The sequence below is a fragment of the Lipotes vexillifer genome, unplaced genomic scaffold, assembly GCF_000442215.2.
Source record: "Lipotes vexillifer unplaced genomic scaffold, Lipotes_vexillifer_v1.1 scaffold742, whole genome shotgun sequence".
Taxonomy (NCBI): Eukaryota; Metazoa; Chordata; class Mammalia; order Artiodactyla; family Lipotidae; genus Lipotes; species Lipotes vexillifer.
This window is the reverse complement of record NW_006775459.1, coordinates 2355212-2379542: the sequence shown is the minus strand read 5'-3', so window position 1 is coordinate 2379542 and position 24331 is coordinate 2355212. Positions and strand designations below refer to the sequence as shown.

The 24331-nt window shown below is 33.3% G+C and overlaps 1 protein-coding gene across 3 annotated transcripts in view; it reads left to right on the top strand.

Annotated features, from left to right (window-relative positions):
* Positions 1-20356, top strand: part of PPIP5K2 (diphosphoinositol pentakisphosphate kinase 2) — a 67120-nt gene extending 46764 nt beyond the window's left edge. The window contains exons 23-31 of one of the 3 annotated variants that reach the window (XM_007449903.1): positions 1689-1856; positions 4206-4379; positions 5684-5756; positions 7363-7482; positions 8383-8445; positions 10350-10409; positions 12023-12163; positions 15297-15422; positions 20244-20356. In XM_007449903.1, coding sequence (XP_007449965.1) covers positions 1689-1856; positions 4206-4379; positions 5684-5756; positions 7363-7482; positions 8383-8445; positions 10350-10409; positions 12023-12163; positions 15297-15422; positions 20244-20356 — 1038 coding nt within the window. The remainder of the gene's footprint in view (positions 1-1688; positions 1857-4205; positions 4380-5683; positions 5757-7362; positions 7483-8382; positions 8446-10349; positions 10410-12022; positions 12164-15296; positions 15423-20243) is intronic. The other 2 variants (XM_007449904.1, XM_007449905.1) reach the window with 2 other exon arrangements.
* Positions 20357-24331: the final 3975 nt, after the last annotated feature.

Here is a 24331-nt window from a genome sequence, read left to right as displayed (position 1 = left end):
AAAAAAAAAAAAAAAAAAGGTCATGTTTCAAAGTGAACTTTTTGGAATTTTGATTGAAATTACATAAACTCTGCAGATCAGTGTTGAGAGAAATAACACTTTTACAGAATTGAATCTTCTAGTCCAAGGACTTGGTATACAGCTCTTAACTTAGTGAGCTATTCTTTATATGTTCTTGATAAAAGTAAGACTTTTTTTAATGTCTTGTATTTTCTTTGTCAGAGTAATTCCTAAATTCTTTATGTTATCATAAATGGCTTATTTAAATTTCATTTTCTGTTTGCTATTTTCATATTGAATTTTAACTCATTTTTATATAGAGATTTTATAACTAACAACCTTACTGCACGCTGTTTATTCATTCTAATAATTTATCCATAGAGTCATTTGAATTTTATATGATCATATCTGTGAATGATGACAAATGTCCAGCAAAATGTTGAATAGATTTAGTGATGGTGGGCACTCTTGTCTTCCAGTGATTTATTAATTGTGATGATTGTTTCAAGTTTTTAGATATCCCTTACCTGGTTGAAGAAGTTTATCTTTATTTTCTATACCCCCTAGTTTGATGAAGGTTTTTATGTACTTCTGCTTGGCTTCTTTTAGCTAACGTACGTTCGTAAGATTCATTGATGTAATTAGTTTTAGTTTGCCCATTCTTAGTGCTTTAAAATGTGTGTTTTTGTGTAATTTACCCAATTTATCCGTCCTGTTTATTTATTTTTAAATTTATTTATTTTATTTATTTATTTTTGGCTGCGTTGGGTCTTCGTTGCTGTGCGCGGGCTTTCCCTAGTTGTGGCGAGCAGGGGTGACTCTTCGTTGTGGTGTGTGGGCTTCTCATTGCAGTGGCTTCTCTTGTTGTGGAGCACGGGCTCTAGATGTCTGGGCTTCAGTAGTTGTGGCACACAGGTTTAGTTGCTCCGCGGCATGTGGGAATCTTCCCGGACCGAGGCACGAACCCGTGTCCCCTGCATCGGCAGGCGGACTCTCAACCACTGCACCACCAGGGAAGCCCGGCAGGCAGATTCTTAACCACTGCGCCACCAGGGAAGCCCTACCCATTCTATTTAGATGGATATTTAGTGTAACTTTTCTAAACGTATCTGTTTTCTGTACTATACTGTGAGATTCTTATAATTTGGGACAGTATCTTATTCATCTGTGTCTTGGCACATGGTACATACTCACTAAATATTCAGTGAGTCATCAAATGGTTATTTAAGTATGCAGTCATCACATTTGTTGGAAATATTTGGCATAGAGTTTGAATTTTCTAAAATTTATAACTTCAGATACTGTTTCAGTTTGTGGTTGAGTTGATGGCATTACTGGTAACAAAACTGATCTCTTTTTTCTTACTGTCATTTATTATTATTGCTTATTTATTTGGGTATTGGATGAAATTTAATTAAGTACTTCATTTTATATGGCTCTTTATTGTCGTTTTATGGTTTAATTTATCCAAAGAGTATGTATTTCTTGAAGTCAGGAACTCTGTCATCTGTCTTACAATATCCAGAATAATACTAGGCTTTCGTAAGAATTCAATTATTAATTTACTTGAATAAACAAACTTGTATATGTACTGCAAGTGACTACATCAGTTGGTGGTTGAATTTGTTCATCTGAAGAGATTGATTTGTTTTATCTGAATTTTATTATGTTATATTCTTTCTGCACAGAATGAAGGCAGGAGATCTTTTAAAATTGATAGTGATGATGAGCCACATACTTCTAAAAAAGATGAGGTTGATCGAGCTGTGATATTGTTTAAACCTATGGTATCAGAGCCAATTCATATACACAGGAAGTCTCCACTTCCAAGATCTAGGAAGATGGCTGCAAATGAAGTAAGTATATATCAGAGCATGTTTTTTATGAAGTAAACTAACTATATTTTAATAAAACAGAAAAGAAAATACAGCTTTAATTATCAAGCTTGGGAACCTAACAGATTTTTAATTTTCAACTTTATTTTTCACATAAATTTTTTAAAATATAGAGGCAGTTAGAAAATACGAAGATTAATTTTAGAATTTGGAGCTTTATAGTTTTCATAGCAAAGTTGAATAGAAGTAGTAAAATAAGGCCTTTTGAAGACTTGATCCATTATTTTCTTGTCACTTTAGGTTATTCTAATAAAGAACTTTTTTAAAAGTCTGATATAATGGATCAGGAATAATTTTTGGTTAAAAGTAGTGAGGAATTGCCAGAGATGCTTCGGCAACAACTGATTCCAATGACACTGTAGATTAAGATGTGAAATTCTGAATTGTTAACCTGATTGCAAAAGTCAGTATAGGAATTTGAAAATTTGATGCTATGGTTGAAAAATTTACCTTTGTATTAAGGTCTGTAATTAAATAACTTAGGCTAATTCTTATGCTCACTAACAAAATAACATTTAAATAACTACTAAAATAATATTTAAAAGGAAAGTTGAGCAGTTGGAATAAAGTTTAAGTAAATCTTTAACATCTGTATACATTTTTATACTCTGAATACCTTCTTTTTGGGTTATTTATATTCTCTATAGGATGATTCCCCCAGCACTGATTTGCGATCAGTGCTTAAAAATGTTTTCTAAATGCTCAAGTAAAAGTATAAGATAGGAAGAACCATCGACTTTTAAGTTAAAAAAATATTTTTTGTTAATGATTAAATATGCCAAATCTTAAGAGTTAGGTATAACATCTAGCAGTTGCTAAGAACATAAACACCAACAAATGAGAATTATGCTCATTTCTATAGCCCCAAATTATACAAACATATGTGCTTTTGATTCTCAAATTTCAAATATATGTGTCCCAATTTGACAATGATGTATGGAAAAACATCTCGATAAAATAGATTGTTGTAATTTTACAGTGGAAAATGTATACTAGTTAGAGTTCCCGTGAATGGGATATTTTAAGTTAATTATGGCTTGGCCAAAAAGTTCGTTCGGGGTTTTCCTGCACTCTTTTGGCCAGTCCAGTATAAAAGAGGATGATTAACAATTGTAGAATTTGGGATTATTCTATTATAGCTTAATTTAAGAATGAGAAACCTGGGGTTATGTTCAGTTATCTTTAATTTCAGAAAGTTGGGAATTGACATTTATTAATGTAACCTAAAATACCATTTGTGTGAGGGCAGTGATTTTGGTGTTGAACAAAGCAATCTGCAATTCATCAGACTGTTCAGAATTTCACCATTAAACCTTTTTTCTGAACTCCAGAAGAAGTCTGTAACACTGATACAGTCAAACGTATTCCGAGTCTTCATTTTGCACCTCATCTGTATTTGTGAAATCTTCAACAAAATCACTGCCCTTTGTTAACTCTTAAAACGCAGAACACATTTATAAACCTTTTTCTCGTAAATACTTAAATAGTTGCTTTCAAGAGATTATTTCTATGCCATGCTAAACTTTTACTTCCATAAGGTAAATTATTCAAGTAAAACCTTGAAGACTTTTTCCAGCGTCCATCATCTCCATGGATATCAGAAGTTTGTACTTCCAAAAGACATACAGAGAAAAAGACTATTCTCTTCATTTTGTGCAAGTAGATTTTACTCTGTCCTCACTGTCTGAAACCTGAACATGCAAACATGTAAAATGCGAATGTTTGCTGCATGTTTTGCCTACTGAACTCTATAAATAATCTTTGGAGGGGGTAAATAAATAGATAGCTTGAAAGTGTAAACAAGTGCAATTTGAATCCTCCATCTTATGATCTCTAATTTTTTTTGTCTGGCAGGCAGATTTCCTTTCATACATATATACAATGAAGTCTCTTTAACCCTTTGCAGGATTCTTTAGTGCTTTGGGTTGAAAAGTTTGCCCAGTATAGCATAAAACCTCTTGAATATCGTATTTTTAACATTGCTAAGATAAAAAATTGTTAAAATCTTTCAAGTTCTAAGAGGGAAGTGACAACTATTAAGCAGTATAAATATTTTGTGTATTTAAGATAGTAATGTAATTCTCATAATCATTATTACTTACAATTAGATTTATAACTTATTCCTATCAATTTCTCAAATATTAAAATATTTGGCTCCCAAATTACTGTTTAATAGTTTTTTAAAAATTGATAAACAAATGCAAACTGTATTTTTTTTTCTTTCTGATCATTTGGCTCTGTTGTATCTAACTTTGCATGCTCTGCTTTTTTTTTTTTTTTTTTTTTTTTTTGCCCCTTTCTCACTTCCAGGAAGAGAGCCCCCTGAGTGTGTCTAGCCCAGAGGGTACTGGTACCTGGCTGCATTACACCAGTGGTGTGGGTACTGGGCGTCGAAGACGCAGATCAGGGGAACAAATCACTTCTTCCCCTGTCTCCCCCAAATCATTGGCTTTCACATCCAGTATTTTTGGCTCATGGCAACAGGTTTTTAAACTTTACTTCATTAAACATTTTTCCTCCCCTCATTCAGAGCAACAAACAACTGTCTTTGAGGACATCTAATCCCTTATGTTTTACATCAGAGTAAATCCTTCTGTTTTTAAATTTTGAATTCACTTAAAAATGCTTGTAATGTCTCACAATATTTGAGGGGAAAACATTGCATGTGTTTAGCATTTTTACTCGGGGGGGGGCGGTTAAATATCCAGGATTTTAAAATTAGTCAATAAATTTTATACTCCTGGAACTTTAACTTGTTAATTAAAATTTTTTTAATGTAAAGAAATCTTTTTTGACTTATTTGTTCTTTAAAACATTCAGAAATGAAATTACATAATTTGATGATAAGAAAATTTAATAACCTTTTCCCCCATAATTGAAAAATAGATTCCATTTGGAATTTGCTGAGAATGTGAACATTTTTTTAAATATCAAAATTTATGTGGCCCTGTGTTAATTAGCAGGATACATCTAATACTGATGGTTCTCTCCCTCGCTTTCTATTATCTGGAAGTATCTAATAATTACATACAGTATGGGTTTTTTTCAGTTGTATAATATCTTAATGCTCTCTTTAAGATAAAAGGGGACAATGTATATGTGCCCATCAACAATATGTCCCAACAAAAGGGGTCAAAATAAAATTACTTCAGAAGGACTTTTTGTGATGACATTTGGAAACTTAAAATACTATGGGTTTTTTTAGTTTTTTTGTTTTTTCACAATGGAAGGTCTGCTCATACACATGACTTTTCCGAGAACTTCAGCAATTTCCTTTTGGAAATATAATGCATTGATTATAGGAAAAGGGATTATGGTATCCATTAAGGCTGTGAATATTTAAAGGTTACTCTGATAAAGCCTGTGCATGGATCAGTAATTGTATGGTGATCTCAACAGTCTGTCTGTCCTTTCTTTTGTTTGTGATTGTTTTTCCCCCCTTCAAATACAGGAGCCGTTTAAGAGTGGGCATTTGGCTTCTTTTAAGAGAGAGTGAAATTATTAATTGTCTATTAATTGTCTATTAATTGTTTCTTTTCATCTGTCTTGTTTCATACATGATATTTAATTCTGAATGCCTGCTTCGCACCACTTCATTGCAAGGACCTCATATGAAATGGACCCTTCAGAAGGGGATCTTGCATGATCTTTCATAATTTGTGTATTTCTACTAATATTTATCATACAGCTTATTAACCTTTGTCTGTCTGGAACAGGCTGCAAATGAAGTATGGATTTTTAAATTTATTTTACTGTTTTAGTTCATTTATTTTGCTTTCCTTGTGCAGGTTGTATCTGAAAATGCTAATTATTTGCGAACACCACGAACTCTTGTAGAACAGAAGCAGAACCCTACTGTAGGTATGTGGTCTAAAGGAAGTTGTATTCCAAACCTTAAACTCACTATTTTGCACACATGTAAAACTCTTCAGAGGTGAAAGCATGACCAAATGCTATGCTTTAGTTGTTATTTAACATACACTAATTCAGAAATGTTGAGTCATAAAGCTCAAGATATAAAGTTTTGATGAAATAAATACGAAATAGCATTAATTTTGTTTCATAACCCTTTTGAATGCCCATAATGTAAACTACTTAGTCTAATTGGTAGTGCTCATTTTTAATCTTGTATTCTATAAGTTAAAATCCCAACATGTTTTAATTTAGGAAGGAAACTTCATTTTTCCCAGCTGATAAAGATGAAAATATGCTATCGCATACAAAAAGAATCTACTATTCTGATTAAAAAAATTTTTAAGTGGGTAGTGTTTCAAACCCTATCTGGGTATATTAGTTATCCTTTCGGTTTTGGTCATCTCTTAAGGAAACCCAAAGCAAAACTGATGTACAGTGACAATGTTAATTCTTCATTGACCTATAGAACATAATTGTTTCTTTGCTAATACTCAAGCAAAGCAACATTAAAAAAGACCTTTCTAAACTTATTTTAGTTTTAAGCTCATGATAGATAAACTGCATGAGATAATGACATATTATTTTCTGTAAATAGTTGTCTAAATCAGTTTAATAACAGTATAAATAAATTTCATTGTGTTTTGACTATGTATGTACTATGATCTCTATACTAAGTTTATGAACTGTCCATTGATGCCAACATACTTGAAAAATCTCTCTTTAATTACATATATGTTAATTGATACTTTTGATATTCCCACAGTGTCTTGCCAGATACACATACACACGCACGTGTGTATGTGTATATATATATGTATATATATATGTGTGTGTGTATATATATACATATATACATATTATATATATGTATATATATTACTCCTTTCTTTATATATCATAATGTATCTGATAAAATTTATTAATCCTTACCCAGTGGTAAAAGTTTTACTTGGGTATAAAGACTTTTACTACAAGTTAAGCATTAGACTGGGGTCTTATTAATTAAGATCTTAAATCATTTAAGTATTAGGAATTTAGAGTGATTTAAGCCTGAATGACCACTTAAAAGGAATTGTTTCACCTGGTCTTCTCACAAATTTCATAATAGATATTGATGACTCAAATTCAAGGGCATCAGGAAAGCTTCTTCATTTACAGATATACATTCAAAAATATTGATTTAGTATGATTTAATTTATGCTAGGAGAAGTTTTTTTATATGGCCTGCTCATGCAAATTGATTGACAGAATTCCTTATCATCCTAAATTAATTTTTATGATAGCGTTCTTTTTAATATGTATATGTCTAATTATTGTGTGGGCATATTGTTTTCCTCAAAGAACATTTTCTCCAGTGTAAAATGCCTCCATTTATACATATGATAAATGGTGGTGGTGATTATATTAAGTTGACATTAAAAGTGAATTGTGAGCCTGTTCAGGGCACTGCCAAATATGTGTGGTAAGAGCCATGTTATTGCATGCTGCATGAATTCCCAATGTGAATAGAAGAACACCCGTTGTTGTATGTATTTTCTCTAACTCCCATCAGGGTCTCACTGTGCGGGCCTGTTTAGCACCTCGGTGCTCGGGGGTTCTTCAAGCGCACCTAACCTACAGGATTATGCTCGTACTCATCGTAAAAAGCTGACCTCTTCTGGCTGCATAGATGGTATGTGCACACATGCACACACAGATTCATACCTACACCCATGCACACACCCATGAGCATACGATATTTCTCAAAGGCAAGCCTAAGGCCACTGACTGATACAAGTGGAATCCTAGCACCCTTTGCCTAAGTGACTATCAGTGCTCTGTTATTCATTACTTGGGTCCATGTTTCATCAAACAGTTAATTGTAGTTAGACTTACAGTACCTGTTCAGTGAGTAATTCACTGAAATATGAAATTTAGAACTACATCATGTGTATTATTCTTTTAAATAGTTGATAAGCCATATTATAAAGAGTAAATCTTTCTTTGATCTTTTAAACGTTTGTTCATTATTAAACCTTATTTTATTTACTAGTATTGATCTAAATAAATAAAGTGAATGGAATGTTTATAAGTAGAAGAAAATATCATATTGGCAATATTTTTATAAGAATAAACATAAGATGAGAATATTTTAGGACCCCTAGTAGAAGGAAATCCTCTCATTACTGTTAATACACCTTAAATTATAGTATTCAGAACATCTCTTGAGGCTCACAGAAGCTTGCCCCTTTTGTTAATAGGAGTGTTTATTAGCCCTTTCTGAATTAGCTTTATTTGAAACTTTTTCTCATGTATCCACAAATTTATTTTACTCAGTAAAACATGGCTTTCCCAGAATTGCCAGCTCATCCTGCTTTTCTTTCTTTTGTATATTTCGTTAAACACTTTGCCTCTATCATCAAGCCATTTACTTCTTTTAACCAGTTTTTGGCTTATTTCCCTCTCTCACCATCCCTTCTGCATGTCACCTAATTCTAACCTCCTTATATATTTGTTTTTCCTCCTCTTTTTTTAAGTGTCCTTCTTTTGGTAGCTGTTACGAATTTCAGGTACCTGTTTTTCTCTTTCTCAGACGCCACACGCGGTTCTGCTGTTAAAAGGTTTTCTATCTCATTTGCTCGACACCCAACCAATGGTACGTTTTGCTTTTATTTTAAAAGATAATCCCCTGCTTCACCCTTTTTTATTTTTCTTCTGTTTCAAAATATGTGGGGTATACAGTATCATTCATTTTTCAGTCCTTAATTTCAATTGGCATACAATTCTAACTTATTATTCACCCAAAATATTGATACTGTCTAGCTCCGTTTCATCTGTAATTTACACAATAATTTAGCACTACTCATCAAACTTTTAAATGACCACAATGATGATGAGTTTTAATACTTAATTAGCACCTAAAAATTCCTTCTGATTTCTCAAGTGATCAATCTACGTAATTTAAAAAATACAATTAGTATTATTTATTTTCTTTTTAATTCTTAATAATTTTAATGTGTTTTTCTTTCTAATTTTCTTTTTTTTGAATTTTATTTTTTTATACAGCAGGTTCTTATTAGTTATCTATTTTATACATATTAGTGTATATAGGTCAATCCCAATCTTCCAATTCTCCCAACCATGATTACATGGTTGTTTCATTGAGCTATTTAACAAAAATACAGAACCACACTTGTCAAATAGCCAAATGAGATGTGTCTTTGAAAACTTCTTGGGAACCAGGGGATGCAGGTTTCACTGTGTAACATTATTTATCCCTGGCTGTCTAAAGCAAAACCCAACTTGGTCTGGAGCACTCTGAAAACTTCATTCAGCATTCACTTTGTCCTCATGTGGCAATATGGTTTGCTGCTGTCGAGCAACCAATTTTGGGGGGGGGTATCATTGCTTTTTGTTAGAATTTGGAGGGCTCCTGATAGGAAGAAGACTAGGCTAAAAATCTAGTCAACCAGTTCAATTAAATTCAGTTTTTGAGGCTGAACAGGAAGGTTTTGTGGCCATTATTTATAAGCTGAATTTTGCACTATTACAGCTTTCTTACATAGAGCTCTTTTCATGTGGGACAAGAGGGAATATTTACTAATCATTTTTAAATAACTCAGAATCAAAGAATTTAAAAGAAAACATACACGTTTTTGCTTTTATTCGGAATGAAGTTGTTTTTATCCATGCAATTATTTTTCTTTTTAATTGTAAGTAAGTCTTTCAAAAACTCAAGTCAGGTCTTTCAGAAACTATTATGAAGCTCAGGGATTGAACACAAGTTTTAGTCATTCTTCTCCTTCTGGATCCTTTAACAGCACACCTAAGTTAACAGTGCACTAATACTTCTTGAAGGTGGAGTAAGAAGATCTAATCCTCAACAAGTGAAAATTTAGCCTTAAAGCTAAATGTGCTTTCCCTCCATTGTAGCTGTTTAAATGCTACTTTTTGAAGAAAAAGATCCTTATTTGATACAGCTGCAGCTTCTAAAGAAACCACATGCATAAGAACTTCTTAGAAGAAAAACCAAAGTCACAAGAAAAACCTAAGTCACAAGGAAAACCGAAGTCACAAACTTCTAAAGAAGAGACATTGAAGATTTAAGACTGACTATAGTTTTTATACAAAATGCTTGTGTGTTTATAGCCAGTATTGCAAGTTTTATATAGGAGAAATCTTTGTTTACTGAAGCTTAAAAATAAAAAAGCTTTTGTTAAGTTTAACAGAAAATAGAGTATTTTATATTCTTTTGGTTTAGACTTTTTAAAAAATGTGGATTTTCCACACATTGTGTGACTTGATGCATATAAAATGCATCCCTTTCAATTCTATAAATATTTCTTTTGGGTTTCAAATTTTCTTTTTTATGCTGTGTTGTCTTATCTGTCCTATGAGTTGTCATTTGACTCTTTCTTTTTCTTTTCCTTAACTTTCATGTTTTTTCCATCTTAACACATATTATGGACTTACCCCTCCCCTTCATCTTTAGTTCAAAGAACATGGTGAAACAAGTATCTCCTGACAGTGCTTTACCTTATTTTCTGGGCCTCTGTGCAGAACACCTATACCTCAATAGGTGCTGGTCCGTTTCCTCTGTGGAATTTCTAGGCTCCAGTGGTATGTTTTTATAGCTTCTAAACATGACAGCAGGGTGGCTTTTTAAACTGCTGCGTTAACCCTTTCACTGTGCATTAAAGAAAAAGTTTACTAAGGATAGATGGAAAAAGATGTAGTCCAAAGGGGCTTGATTATATTGTCATTTGCCTGTTATAAAATCTAACAGGCAAGTGCAAGAAAATAGTTGTTACAAAAGACTTAGAAACATTCTGAGGAAAGGATAAAAAAGCCACAGTATTAAGTTTAGCATAATGCAAGGAAAGGGTTTGCGCTTATTTGCATGAATCTTGTACTTTTAAAGAAATGTAGTACTTGTGGAAGCCTAATTTCTTTAGTGCTTAACTTAGGTGCTTTAGCTGCTGTTATGGTATTATAGTTTTGTTTTGTTTTAAGTATATGTAATGTCCTGTCATGCTTTGGTTTGCACCTGAAAATCAAACATACCAGTTTTGTTAATCAAAGGATTTGTTGTTTTCATCGAAAGATAGATTCTCTTTTAACCAGTTTCCCTATTGCAACTAAGAATTAGACAGTTCTTGGGTCAGTATTTTCTCCCAAAATTAAATAAATATCAGTCAGTGTTAAAATGAGTACATGCCTATTGAAGCAGAGTTTTCCAGTCTATTTGAGTTTAATTAATTTTTACTTTTAAGTTAAGAATATTAGACTTTATGTAGAAACTAAACATTAAAAGTATTTCTTTTGGAGGAAAACTAGTTTAAATTTTTGAAAAAGTACATGCAGAAAGACATGTTATTTTAGTTGTATATAAAAGCAATTTTAAAAGCCATTCAGTTGAATAAAGTAGGCAATATTTATAAAAAGTGAATAACCTATGTCCTGTTTGTTAAAAAAAAAACTGTATATTTAAGTGCTTTTATTTCACTGATGGTATTAATACATATCTGCATGGTTTGTTTCATGAAATTTTTGTATTCCTGTGCCATTGTTGAATGCAAACATATTTGTATTTTGTATTGCTTTTTACTTGGCCTGACTTCACTCAGCTAGCAATTTCCAACAATAGAATTATTGTGTTAATTCAATAAAGGTAGGTGAAATATGTTTTGGAATTTTAATTTCAGCGTAAATGAATGGATGTTATTTTGGGGTCACACTAGAGAGTATTATTGGCCTGGTTATGACTAGAAAAGTATTTAAAATCACTCTTCACAAGTAATTGCTTAATTGTTTTTCAACAAGAAGTTACCTTTAGCATTCTGGCATCAGGGACACATTATGACATCAGCTTATTCACCTATCAAATAGACCTGATTCTAAAAAGTAAAAACTAAAAAACCTGTATTTTTCTCTGTTTATTATTCCCCCAGGTTTTTTTCTTTAAGTATTATTCTTAGATTTTACCAAAATAGAGAATGAAATTGTGTGCGTGCTGTACTATGTGGTTACATTTAAAATGAAATCTTTGTCACATTCTGATCCAACCCCATACTGCATAGCATCTGGTGTCATGACTTCAGAGATTTCGTGTGTTTGCATGTGATAGATTGAAAAGACCTAAACTGTCTAGTTCTAAGCAATGGTCTTCCTTTTTAATTAATGATTTTTAAGATATCCAACTCTTGTTTTTGTTTTTGTTTTTTTCCCCTCAGGCTTTGAATTGTATTCGATGGTGCCATCTATTTGTCCTCTAGAAACTCTTCACAATGCCCTGTCTTTAAAGCAGGTGGATGAATTTCTTGCTTCCATTGCTTCTCCATCAAGTGAAGTTCCACAGAAGACCCCTGAAATTTGTAGGAAAATTATTATTATTATTTGATTTTTAGGCAATAGAGATTATCTGAATATAAAAATAATTATAAAAACATAAATTCAATAGTGATAGTAAATAGAATTTTAGGAGAGAAAGAGAAGAACATTATTTAGAATTCTTTGGTGTAATATGCAGTGTACCAAGCTGTTGTCTTGACTCTTCCGCAAAGTTTTTTTTTTTTTTTTTTTTTACAGAAAGGGGGGAAAAAATCTAAGACCCAGCAATAAAATCAGCAACATGTAATATAGAGTCATGGTCTTATTTTCACATTCCTATTGTATGTCATTTTATAATAAGCTTTTTTAAAATGACAAAACATCAGTCTATATTAACCTACACATGCCACATGCCCATCCCTTCACCACTTTTGATGAGCAGTCATATAGACTCAGAAAGAGCCCTTAACTAAAGAGAGCAAATTAGGACAACAGTTTTTTAAATTGTGTTCTGCAGAAAATATTCTGAAGAGGTTAATTCCTCCGTGTAAAAAAAAAAAAAGGGTTTGTGGCTAAGTAAGTTTTGGAAACTTTATTATATCCCACCTCCCTTTCAAGAGGTGTAGTTTCATCAGCATATAAACAGCTAAGGTTCTTCTTTCTATAAAGAAAACTATATACCCACATTTTCCAGAACTTACTTGCTGAGAAAACACTTTTTTTGGTAATGCATTTAAACATCATGTAGAACTATTCTGAGGGACTTCAGTTTGGGAAATGTTCAGGGCTACCTTTTTAGATGTGAGAAGTCAGCTGGCTGTTGTCATTTTCAGCTCTGTAGGATCCTTTGACACATTGGAATTTCCAGTTTAGGAAGCATTCATTCTGGAAGAGAATGCTCTGCTTAGAGTTAAAAGTCTTGCTAGTCCTAGTCATATCTTAGGAAAGGTGCGAACTTTCTATGTATACCAACTCCTTTTTGTAGGAGAATGTTGTAAATATGTTTTTCCCAAGAATGAAATTGGAGGTCTTGGGATGAAAGCCACTTTCGTGTGTTGCTGTTACTCTCTTCCCTTTCCTGGGGAACCACAATGTATTACTCTACAGAGTTCTATTCAGTGTATTCTGTCCAAACAATGCCCCCTGCATTTTTGCCTTTCTCTTTCACATCTGGTGGTAGAGGTCAGCTTTTAACCATTAAGGGTAATGGAGAGGTATCTTGGTGTGAATGTTCTAAAATATTTCACTTTAGGAATGGTTTGGGGAAGTAGGTTTCAGTTTTAAATGTACATGTGAATGTGTCTGATTCTGAGAATTGATAATACTCCACATGAAATAACCTGCAAGCTATAAAGTCAAAGTCAGGAAACTGAAGGATGTTCTTCCTTTTATATTCTCTGTTAGCTGATAGAATGGACAGTGCTGCTCCTCAGAACACAGTAGACAACCTGAATAAATAAATTCTCATTTTCTCTTTTACCCTTCTTTATACTTGACATTTCAATGCTTCCCTGGGTCAGGGATTTATAATCTTAAAATAGAGATTAAAGAAAGACTGTAATTAGTAAATAAGAATTTAGGGTAGGCATTAAGCTGCTTTGAATTTAGATCTTCAGTAAATGACTTAAAGGTAAAGTAGCAGTAATGACATCTGTTTTGGAAAGAGAATTTTGGTGGAATATTTACAAAAAGATAATCTTTGAATGTTTATGCTGTGGCATTGCTACCTTATGATGGCTTCATTTCTGTGGTTAGTGAATTCAGTTCCTCAGAGTGTATTATGGAGGTATATTAATGAAATGAAATATTAAATTCCTTTTCTAGTTCTCATTAACTCTTCTCTATATTATGGAAACAAGTTGTACCCCAACCCCTCTAGTTCTCTTAAAATTTCATTCCATTACTTACTAAGGGAACTAGATGAGAAAGTAAATATAGTTAATGCATTTCATAGAGTTGGATAAACCTTAGAGTTAATCTAATTCATTGGTCTTCAAACTATATTCCCAAGAGCTTTAGGAAGTTCCATGAGGAAGAGAAGGATGCTGAGTGATTAGGCCTGTGTCTTCTGTGGTTGCTTCAATCAGAGTCTCTGCTTTAATCTGTTTTATTTAAGATTTCATTTGAGAAAAGCTTACTGTTTTAAGAGAAAAACTTAAGAGACACCATTGAGGAAATTAACCAGTTAGTGCTCAAGCAAGACTAAAACCCAGGTCTCCTAAAGTATATGGTTTTTCCATTCTCTTTGATTAAAGAAAATAGGGTTCCAATTATGATGGAAATATCTGAATCCTGTATTTTATAGTGTAACTGCAGAATAAATATTTAGTAATCACAATATATTTATGTAATTTATACTTAATGCCCTGGATTGTCAAGGAAGTAACATAATATAGAACTATACTGAATTTGTGGCATTCATAACAAGGGAGAAGACATTGTTAGTATCTGTCATTCACAGATTTTTTTCTCACCTAGGACAAAATTAATTTTGTGGTAACTAGTAGATTGCTTACAATGAGGCACTGACAATATCAGGTTGGTGGAAAAGGTGTGAGAATACTAATTGGATAAGTTAGAGGTGGAAGTTATAATAGGATAAAAAATGCAAGCAGAAAAGAGCTAAGTAACGATGTGGTGCTTTATAGGATGTTTTAGGCACTTTTAAATCACTTGTGTATTATTTTATTAGTGGCTACTTCGATCTTCTGCCAGTGAAATTTATATTCATTCAGTGTAGGTATCAACCACCAAAGGCACATTTGCCATAATTGGCCCACATATTGATTTTTCAGAGACACAGTGTTTATTGCTATCAGGTCCTCTTCCAAAATTGCAGTAATAGGCAAATCGGTCTTTTGTTATCTCCTTAACTCCCTTTGTTTAGGAACCCAAAAGGTCATGCTAATAGCTCCCCCACTCCAGCCTATCCTTTCCCAGAGGACTTTATACTTAAGAATTGTACCTACTTGTCCTTTTCACACCTCTCAATCTCCCCACCTTAATTAGAAAGAAAAAAAAATCTTTAAATTTCTTTTGCTTGAAGATAAATCTCATCTGGGTGATGTTAGAAGACAATCTGATTTAATTATTTGTAATCTAGTTAGTTTAGATTTGATAGAATTGTTAGAAAATTATTGAATTACCATGTTGGGTTTGTTTGTTTGTTTTTTCCAGCCTCTTCAGCTTCACGTTCCAGTCCAATAATAAGAAGAAAAGTATCTTTAAATACATATACACCTGCAAAGATCCTCCCAATGCCAGCAGCTACCATAAAGAGTACTAAAGCAAGCAGCAAACCAGGTTAGGAGTGTGTGTGAATTTGTGGATTCAGTATAGCAATTAAAAAAATATATATATATATAGCAATTAGAGGGGCTTCCCTGGTGGCGCGGTGGTTGAGAGTCCGCCAGGAAGATCCCACATGCCGCGGAGCGGCTGGGCCCGTGAGCAGTTGCCGCTGAGCCTGTGCGTCTGGAGCTTGTGCTCCGCAACGCGAGAGGCCACAGCAGTGAGAGCCCCGCGTACCGCAAAAAAAAAAAAAATATATATATATATATATATATACAGCAATTAGAGGAGTAATAATAGCTTGCTTTGTAGATGTAAAGATCTGTTTTTAAATAGGATCATTAGACTCTAGGAACTCTGTTATTGTAGCCTATTTACATATTTGGGGTTTTTTTTCTCCATTAATTATCCCCCCTTTCCCTCACATATGTTAATAAAATATATTTCATACTCATACTTTTCCAAACTGATTTATGGTCTGTCTTGTCTTCTTTTGCTTTTCTCTTGAGCCGAGGCATCACTTTAGTCATTTTGTTTGAAAGATTTTTTTTTTCTCTTTCCTTAGAGTATTTTAATCTCTCCATTCTGAGTCTGGTGCTGTAACTACCAAATTCAGCTATGTTTTATCAGCTTTTTTCTGTTTTTACTTGGCATATTTGATTGTGTTGTTGCCCATTACAGATGAAGAAAGTTGCAGAGAGGTTATGACTTGTCCCTGTTCATGTAGCTAGTAGTCAGTAGACCTAAGACCTGAATACTCTTTGAATCATGGTGCATTGTTCTCTATGTTTTAGATGCATAATAAATGTACCAAGTACACTAAAAAAGAATTATTCCATAGTTTATTGATGTAGCGTTCTGTAAGTATCCATTAGGTCAAGATTGTTGATAATGTTACTCAGATCTTCTGCGTATTTACCATTTTGGGGGATGGCAACACGTACAAGGGAGAGGAGGTTCTGATTGTTCTAGCAGTTGCTTAGAGAGCAGTTTCTACTCACAATTGTGGAATTGTCTGCTTCCCTCTTTAATTTGGTCAGTTTTTACTTTGTGAATTTTGAAACCCTGTTATTAGGTGCATACACATTTGATTGTTATGACTTCCTAATGTATTGCCCCAATATCATCATGAAATTTCCCTCTTTGATTTCTAGTAATGCTTTGTCTTAAAGTTTATTTTATCTAATGTGAATTTAGCTACTTCAGCTTTCTTATGACTACTGTATGCATGGTGTATATATATATAGGGAGATCAACAGAATAGCAGTCAAAATCCAAGAGTGTCTCATTGGGAGACTATATATATATAATATATATATATATATATATATAATTTATTTTATTGAAGTATAGTTGATTTACAATGTTGTGTAAATATCTGCTGTACAGCAAAGTGTTTCAGTTTTATATGTATATACTTTTTCATATTCTTTTCCATTCTGGTTTATTACAGGATATTGAATATAGTTCCCTGTGCTTTAATTTAAAGTAGGACCTTGTTGTTTATCCATTCTATATATAATAGTTTACATCTGCTAATCCCAAACCCCCAATCCATCCCTCCCCCACCCACCCTCCCCCTTGGCAATCACAGGTCTGTTCTCTATATCTGTGAGTCTGTTTCTGTTTTGTAGATAAGTTCATTTATGTCATATTTTAGATTCTACATATAAGTGATATCATATGGTATTTGTCTTTCTGACTTACTTCACTTAGTGTGATAATCTCTAGGTCCATCCATGTTGCTGCAAGTGGCATTATTTCATTCTTTTTGTGGCTGAGTAGTATTCCATTGTATATATATACCATATCTTCTTTATCCATTCATCTGTCGATGGGCATTTAGGTTGTTTCCATGTCTTGGCTATCGTAAATAGTGCTGCTATGAACATAGGGGTGCATGTATCTTTTTGAATTATAGTTTTTTCTGGACATATGCCCAGGAATGGGATTGCTGGATCATATGGTAACTCTATTTTTAGTTTTTTTGAGGAACCTCCAAACTGTTTTCCATAGTGGCTGTGCCAGTTTACATTCCCACCATCAGTGTAGGAGGGTTCCCTTTTCTCCACACCCTCACTAGCACTTGTAATTTGTAGACTTTTTAATGATGGCCATTCTGACCAGTGTGAGGTGGTACTTCATTGTAGTTTTGATTTGCATTTCTCTAATAATGAGCAATGATGAGCATCTTTTCATTTGCCTATTGATCATCTGTATGTCTTCTTTGAAGAAATGGCTATTTAGGTCTTCATGCATGTGTATATTTTTTTTAACCAAACTGTCTTCATATTTAAGGGGATCTTTTTTAGACAGCATATATTTGGCTTTTTAAAAAGGCCATTCTAACAATATGTGCCTTATAGTTAGTGTTTATAGTCCATTAACATTTAATATAATTATCGATATGGTTGAGTTAGGTCTACTCTTTTATTATATTTTCTGTTTATTCCTTCTGATTATTAGTCCTTTATTCTTTCCTTCTTGTTTTTTTTTATTAATTCAGTATTTTTTAGAATTTCATTTTAACTTATCTATTGGCTTTTTAGCTATACCTTTTTGCATTATTCTTTTATTGGTAGCAGTAAATACACATTTCTGGCTTTTCATGGTCTACTTCGAGTCAATTTTGTGCCACTTAACGTAAAATGTAGAAACCTTCCAACTGTATAGGTGTGTTTACCTTCCCTTCTTGCCATCTTTTACACATAGTTTCCCATATGTGTTACTTCCACATGTATTATAAAGGCTACAGTACAATGTTATGATAATTGCTTTAAAGAGTCATATGTATTTTAAAGAAATTAAAAAGAGAAAGAAGTCTTTAATTATCCACACATTTGCTATTTTTAATGTTCTTTATTTCTTCTTTTAAGTGTTTGTTTCCATCTGGTTTCATTTACCTTCAACCTGAATCTATTTACCATTTCTTATACTTCAGATCTGTTACTATATGTGAAAAATAATCTTTATTTTGGGCTTCCCTGGTGGCGCAGTGGTTGAGAGTCCGCCTGCCGATGCATGGGACATGGGTTCATGACCCGGTCCGGGAAGATCCAACATGCCATGGAGTGGCTGGGCCCGTGAGCCATGGCCGCTGAGCCTGCGCGTCCGGAGCCTGTGCTCCGCTATGGGAGAGGCCACAACAGTGAGAGGCCCGTGTACCGCAAAAAAAAAAAAAAAAAGAATCTTTATTTTACCTTCATTCTTGAAAGGTAGTTTTGCTGGACAGAGAATTTGGGAAGAAAGTTTTTTCTTTCAGCATTTTAAGGATGTTGTTCCACTGTCTTGTCATTCCCCTTGTTTCTGATGAGAAGTCTTTGTTAATTTGAATTGGTTGTTCCTATGTATGCAATGGGTTAATGGATTATTTTTCTCTGCCAGCTTTCAGTGTTTTCCCTTTATCTTTGGTTCTCAGAAGTCTGACTGCGGCATGCTTAGGACTTTTTTTTTTGGTAATAAAATCCTGGTTGATAGTCACTTTTACCTGTCATCTCTATTCTTCTGTTAAACCCATCCAGTGAAATTTTATTTCATATGTTTATTCTTTAGTTTTAGACATTTGTTTTGATTCTTCTTTGTAGTTTTTTTCCCTTCAGAGATTTCCTGTATTTTTATTCATTATAAGCATATTTTCCTTTGTCCTTGAGCATAGTTAAAATAATTGCTATAAAATTCTTGTCTATTAATCTGGCTGATCTCAGAATTGGTCTCATAAATTTTCTCATTCCCAAAAAGGAAGGTTTGTTTCCTGTTTTTCATATACTAAGTAATTTTGGATTGTATCCTAGACAAACGCTGGACTCTGTTGTTTCTCTTATGTTCCTCCAAAGAGTGTTGGATTGTTTTTAAAGCAAAGAGTTAACCTTGGCTGAAATCAGATTGCAAACCTATGTCTTCTGAAGTGACTGACAGCTCAAATTTCACTTCACTTCTTTTAGCCTGAGCCGGACTTCTTAGGAGCTTACTCTGCTCAAGTCACACACTTGATCAGGGTTTACACAAAGATCTGGGATTCCCCACTGGACTTCCAAGCAGCTATTTTTGCCCCAATACTTTTCTTCTGGTTCTTCATGCTAGTAGGACTGAGTTTTATGTTGTAGTTTTAGCCATTCCACATGGGGCAGACTGGATCCTGTCCTTAAGCCTAAAGCTTTTTTAAAAAGGGCACGTAAGACTAACTCCATGTTGTTCCCTTCTTCCAAATATTGATTCTTTTCTAGTATATGCCTGCTTTTGTTCACTCTTCAATGTCTTCAGGTAGTTGTTTTTTTCATATTTTATCCTGCACTTATACTTGTTACCTGCAGGAGGAGGATTGGTCTGGCAGGAACTTACCCATCCATACAAAAGTGTAACCTGGCTTAGAATAACTTTTTGATAACTCATTGGGCTTGATGTTGGTTTGGATATAAAAGGGTGATTCCCAAGTCAAGAATGTTTCTAGTTCTTTAATCTTTCAGCTTTTTAGATAGTGGTGAGATAGGAGATACTGAAGAAAATAGATGTTTATAGGGAAAATGATGAGTTCCATTTTAAACATGGTAAGTTTATATTTCCTGTCAAATATCTATATAGAGGTTTGTAGTAGGATGTACAGGATATACAGATCTTGAGGTAAGGGAAAAGGTCTGGACCAGAAGTATAAATTTGAAGGTTGTTAGGACATTAGATGTTAATTAAAAATGATGGAATAAATGAGTTTCCCAGGAAGAATGCAGGGAAAAAGAGAAGTTTGTTTTATGTTATTTGAACTTCTGTTGATTATTTTGTATTATCTGAACTTGGATTGCTTGTGAAAATCTAAACAGTAGTTTTTCTTTTTATGTATAGCTCCCAGCGGACCTTCTAGTATGGTTGTTCCCAATACCTCATCTCGGAAAAAGGGTGTGAGTAGCAAAACAGAAATGCATGAACACAAAAAAAACACTGCGAAAAAAAAATGAAATCTTCTTAGCAGAAGCTGGAACTCATTATACTTATAAAGAATCACGTGTTCAGTAGAAAGAGACACATAATAAACCTTGACTGAAAAGTATCAAAGCAAGTAATTTGTGTCTCCTTATACATCTCTGTATTAATTTAAAGATATATGACATCTAGAGAATTCTTTGTATATATTCAGGTAAGGCCTTTGTCATGATCTGGAAATGTTTAAAACAATGTTTATTAGCATTTTATGAGTAGCAAAACTTATGGTGATAAAGGTCTGTTGTTCTGAATGTGATGTTTACTGTGTGCCTGTGGTAAAGAAGAGGAATGGGAAAGCCCAGACGGCCTGTGCCAATGTCACACAGTAATGCTGTTTGCTGAAGAACCTGTGAGGTGGCCTCTGTACACATTTTCACTTTCACAGGATCACATCTGGGCTGCAAAAACCTATAGCTTGAAATTTGATGGCCATACTGGGGACTTTTAAAAAGCATATTTCCAAAGAGATTTCATTGACCATATAGATTAGAAACCTTTTTTTCCCCAATTGTTATGATTACATATATGCTGCAATATTTAATAACTGGAGTATTGGCATATGGGTTATTTTTTCAATCTATGATTTGAATTTTTATTGTGTATTATTTAAAATATTGTATATGCAGCTGGGATAACTATACCTTTATGCACATAAATTTGTAGAAAATATTTTCTTTATATATTTCCTTACCATAAGGTGCTTTTGTTCGTCAGGACAATTTTTCTTTGTATATTGGCAAGAAAGACATCTTTAGAGTTTCTTTTTAAGATACAGTTGACAAGTTTATAAATGTTAGTTATTTTCAGAGTTCTTTTTAGATCTAAAAAACTGAGTTCCAGAATGGAGGTAATCAATGTAAGAAGAGTATCTGAATTCCATTGTTAGTAGATATTATGTATAGCGCCTGTTTTTACCATTTCCATTCTTATCTCTAGAATATCAGTTGATCTCACTAAGATAACTTAAAGATTGAGCATTTGAAATACATGCTCATTTCAAATGATTAGATTTTGAAGGGAAATTGAGATTATTGCGTTGTGATTTCATCTATGCTGTGAAAAAATATTTATTATCCTTGGTGCTTACTTTCCCCTGATACACAAATAATTATTGTATAAACCACTTGAAATGACTTAAACTGTAAACCAAACAGTACATCCTGATAAGAATTGCATCCATTGCCAGTTAGGTAACTTAAATTGCTAAAGCTTTAGTTTGAGGCTTATGTTTAGAAAAATTATTGAATTCTCTTATGAATGCAGCTATTAAAATCCTTCAGTAGAGACTCTCCTAACCTTAAATCATCATATATGAATTGACTTTAGAAAATAAGCATAGTACGTGTTCATTTTAAAAGGTACCAGATGCAAAAGTCACAAATATATACAATTCTATAAGTTCATATATTTCACATGAATGTAAATGTATTACATGGAGACATGTCTTGTAAACAGTTGAATGTACCTAAGCTTTCTGTGTGTGAAAATGTGGTTAATGTGCTCATTGTCAGAGTCAAGAAACTGCTTTTATTTTTTAAGTGGAACTGAATTAAAATAATTTATTTCTAGAATCAGAGGATGGCTTAAATGGCAAGTTTTTATTCTTTTCTTTGACCCTTTACTTTTAACTTTCAAAGTAGAATGAGGAAAAGTATTTTAATATTAAACAATGCTCATCTTAGATATTAGATAAAATTTCTTAGTATTGGCCATAGCTGTCACAATAGAAACTAACTAGAAAGTTCAGTGCAAGTCACATTTTTCCATTGATATACAAAAACTATGATTTCACTGTAGTCGGCAAACTTGGTAATAACTGCTGTGTAGACAGGACAGTTTTATTTGCAAGAACCTTAGATTCATTTTCCAAAACAAACAAAAAGAAATTATAGTTATCACCATTCAATGGAAGTTTGACTGAAGCATCTGTTTCTCACTTGATTCTATCCCTGTAAAATGTGTTTTTTGTTTGTTTTAAATACTAGAAGATATTTCTTCTCATAGCTAATCCTCCATCCAGCAAAGAGATGAGAAAGCCCAGCTTGAGGTACTGTTCAGTTATCCTGGCCTGTTAGTCTTCATAGTGCATTATTCAATCTTTTCCCCTTAAAAACCCTGCATATGAACTCAAACCTATTTTTTGCCCTTGAAGTCCAGTGCCAGCAGGTTCTGCTGCTCTGGTTCTAATGAGTTCTTGTAGTCCATTCTTAACTACTAGAAAATGTTTTGGGGGTGTTGTACAGTCTTGGGTTATGGAGAAAAGTATGCTGAACACTCTATATCATGTTTCCTTTGTGTAGGAAATGGAGGCAGAAGGTAGGCAGTAAATGAACAGAGAACATGTGGCAGTATGCTTAATATATACGTACCTAGAGCAAGAGGGTGATAGATGGCAATTATGAGAGAAAAGTTAAAAGATAGTTCTTCTTCAAGAGCTCTCTTGTTAAAACTCTTTAGACAAAGGAAGAGTTTTTTGATCAAGGTCACCTAGATTTTTCTCCAGGTTCTGCTGACTCTGATCTACCCTGCACGTCCACTATTATTTATTTCCATGCCAGTTTGAACTAAGATTTTACTTTTTTGTTTTGTGTTCATACTTCGGTAAAAAGTTCTCAATCTTTACTTGTGTGCTTATCAAAGTTTGCCTTACATAAAGCATTCATTAGTTTTCTGTCAGTTTACCCTTGCCTTATTATCTGGACAGTGTAGGCAGCCATACTATTCTTGGTCAGGTTGGGGTCACTTCTGTGATGTCCCAGCAGTTCCCTCTCTAGCCTCTCTCTAATTCTCTTTCTCTGTACCTGGTGCTACCACAAATAGCAGCATTCTTGCCCATGGGAACAATTTTTACACTCCTTCTGAAGGAGTCTCTTGTGATAAGGAGTCCAAGTAGAAACAGCTGTCCCTTTGTATGGAATCCTGGGTACCAAACTATTGGCATGTAAAGTTTTCTTTACATGGGTCAATTTTTGGGGAAGATCTAGTCTCTATTTTCAGAGAATGGAGGACTATACAAAATCTCTTTATTGTTTTATACTATATATATATTATATCCTGATTAAAGATATTATTTAGATTTTCTATAGCCTTTTCCTTTGATCCACATGCTTAGTCATGACTTGAGAGAGAGGTAAGTTAAACTCTCCACTTACAGATTACTGTTGAGTTCTCCTCTTATTATCTGTGGTTTTTACTTTACTTTTTTTCTGTACAGTATGTGGCTGTTTTCTGTTGCAAATGAATTCACAACTGTTAAATTTCCATTGTGAGTTTTACCTTTGCCATTATAACAATATTTTTTTTCCTCAATGGATGCTTTTGAAATGTCAGATATTAAGATTATGACCTGTTTTATTTTGGCTTGCATTTGCCTGATATACCCTTATTCATCCTTTTATTTTTTTATAGTGTTGATTTATTTAGGTATTTTATTTTAACTTACTATATATTGGGTTTTGCTTTGTGATTCTATTTTAGTATCTTATTTCATTTATTAGTATAGTCTAATTGTATTTATTTATATGTAATATATCTTTGCTTTTAGTTATATTTTGTTTTTATTGCTTATTTAGTTTATCTTTTTGTAAAAGAATACTTTTCATTGCAAGTAGGAAAAACTCCAATTGAAATTAACTTAAAATCATAAGGAAATTCACTGTTAAACATTTCTGAAGGTCCAAAGATGGTGAGCTTCAGCCACCGTTCTATCAGTCATGTCATCAAGGGCCTAGGTTCTCTCCCTGTTTCCTCTAGCATAGAATAAACTTTTTCCCAAAGTTGTTTTCCGTCATGTTCACAAGATGGTTGCCAGTGGCTTCATGTTGCCTTGTTCATGTCCAGCACAACAGAAATTGAGGAAAATTCTCCTTCAACCATGGAATAGTAAGTCATCTTCAGTGTGATTGGGCTAACTTATTTGGTTATTTGTCCACTTTCTGGATGAATAACAT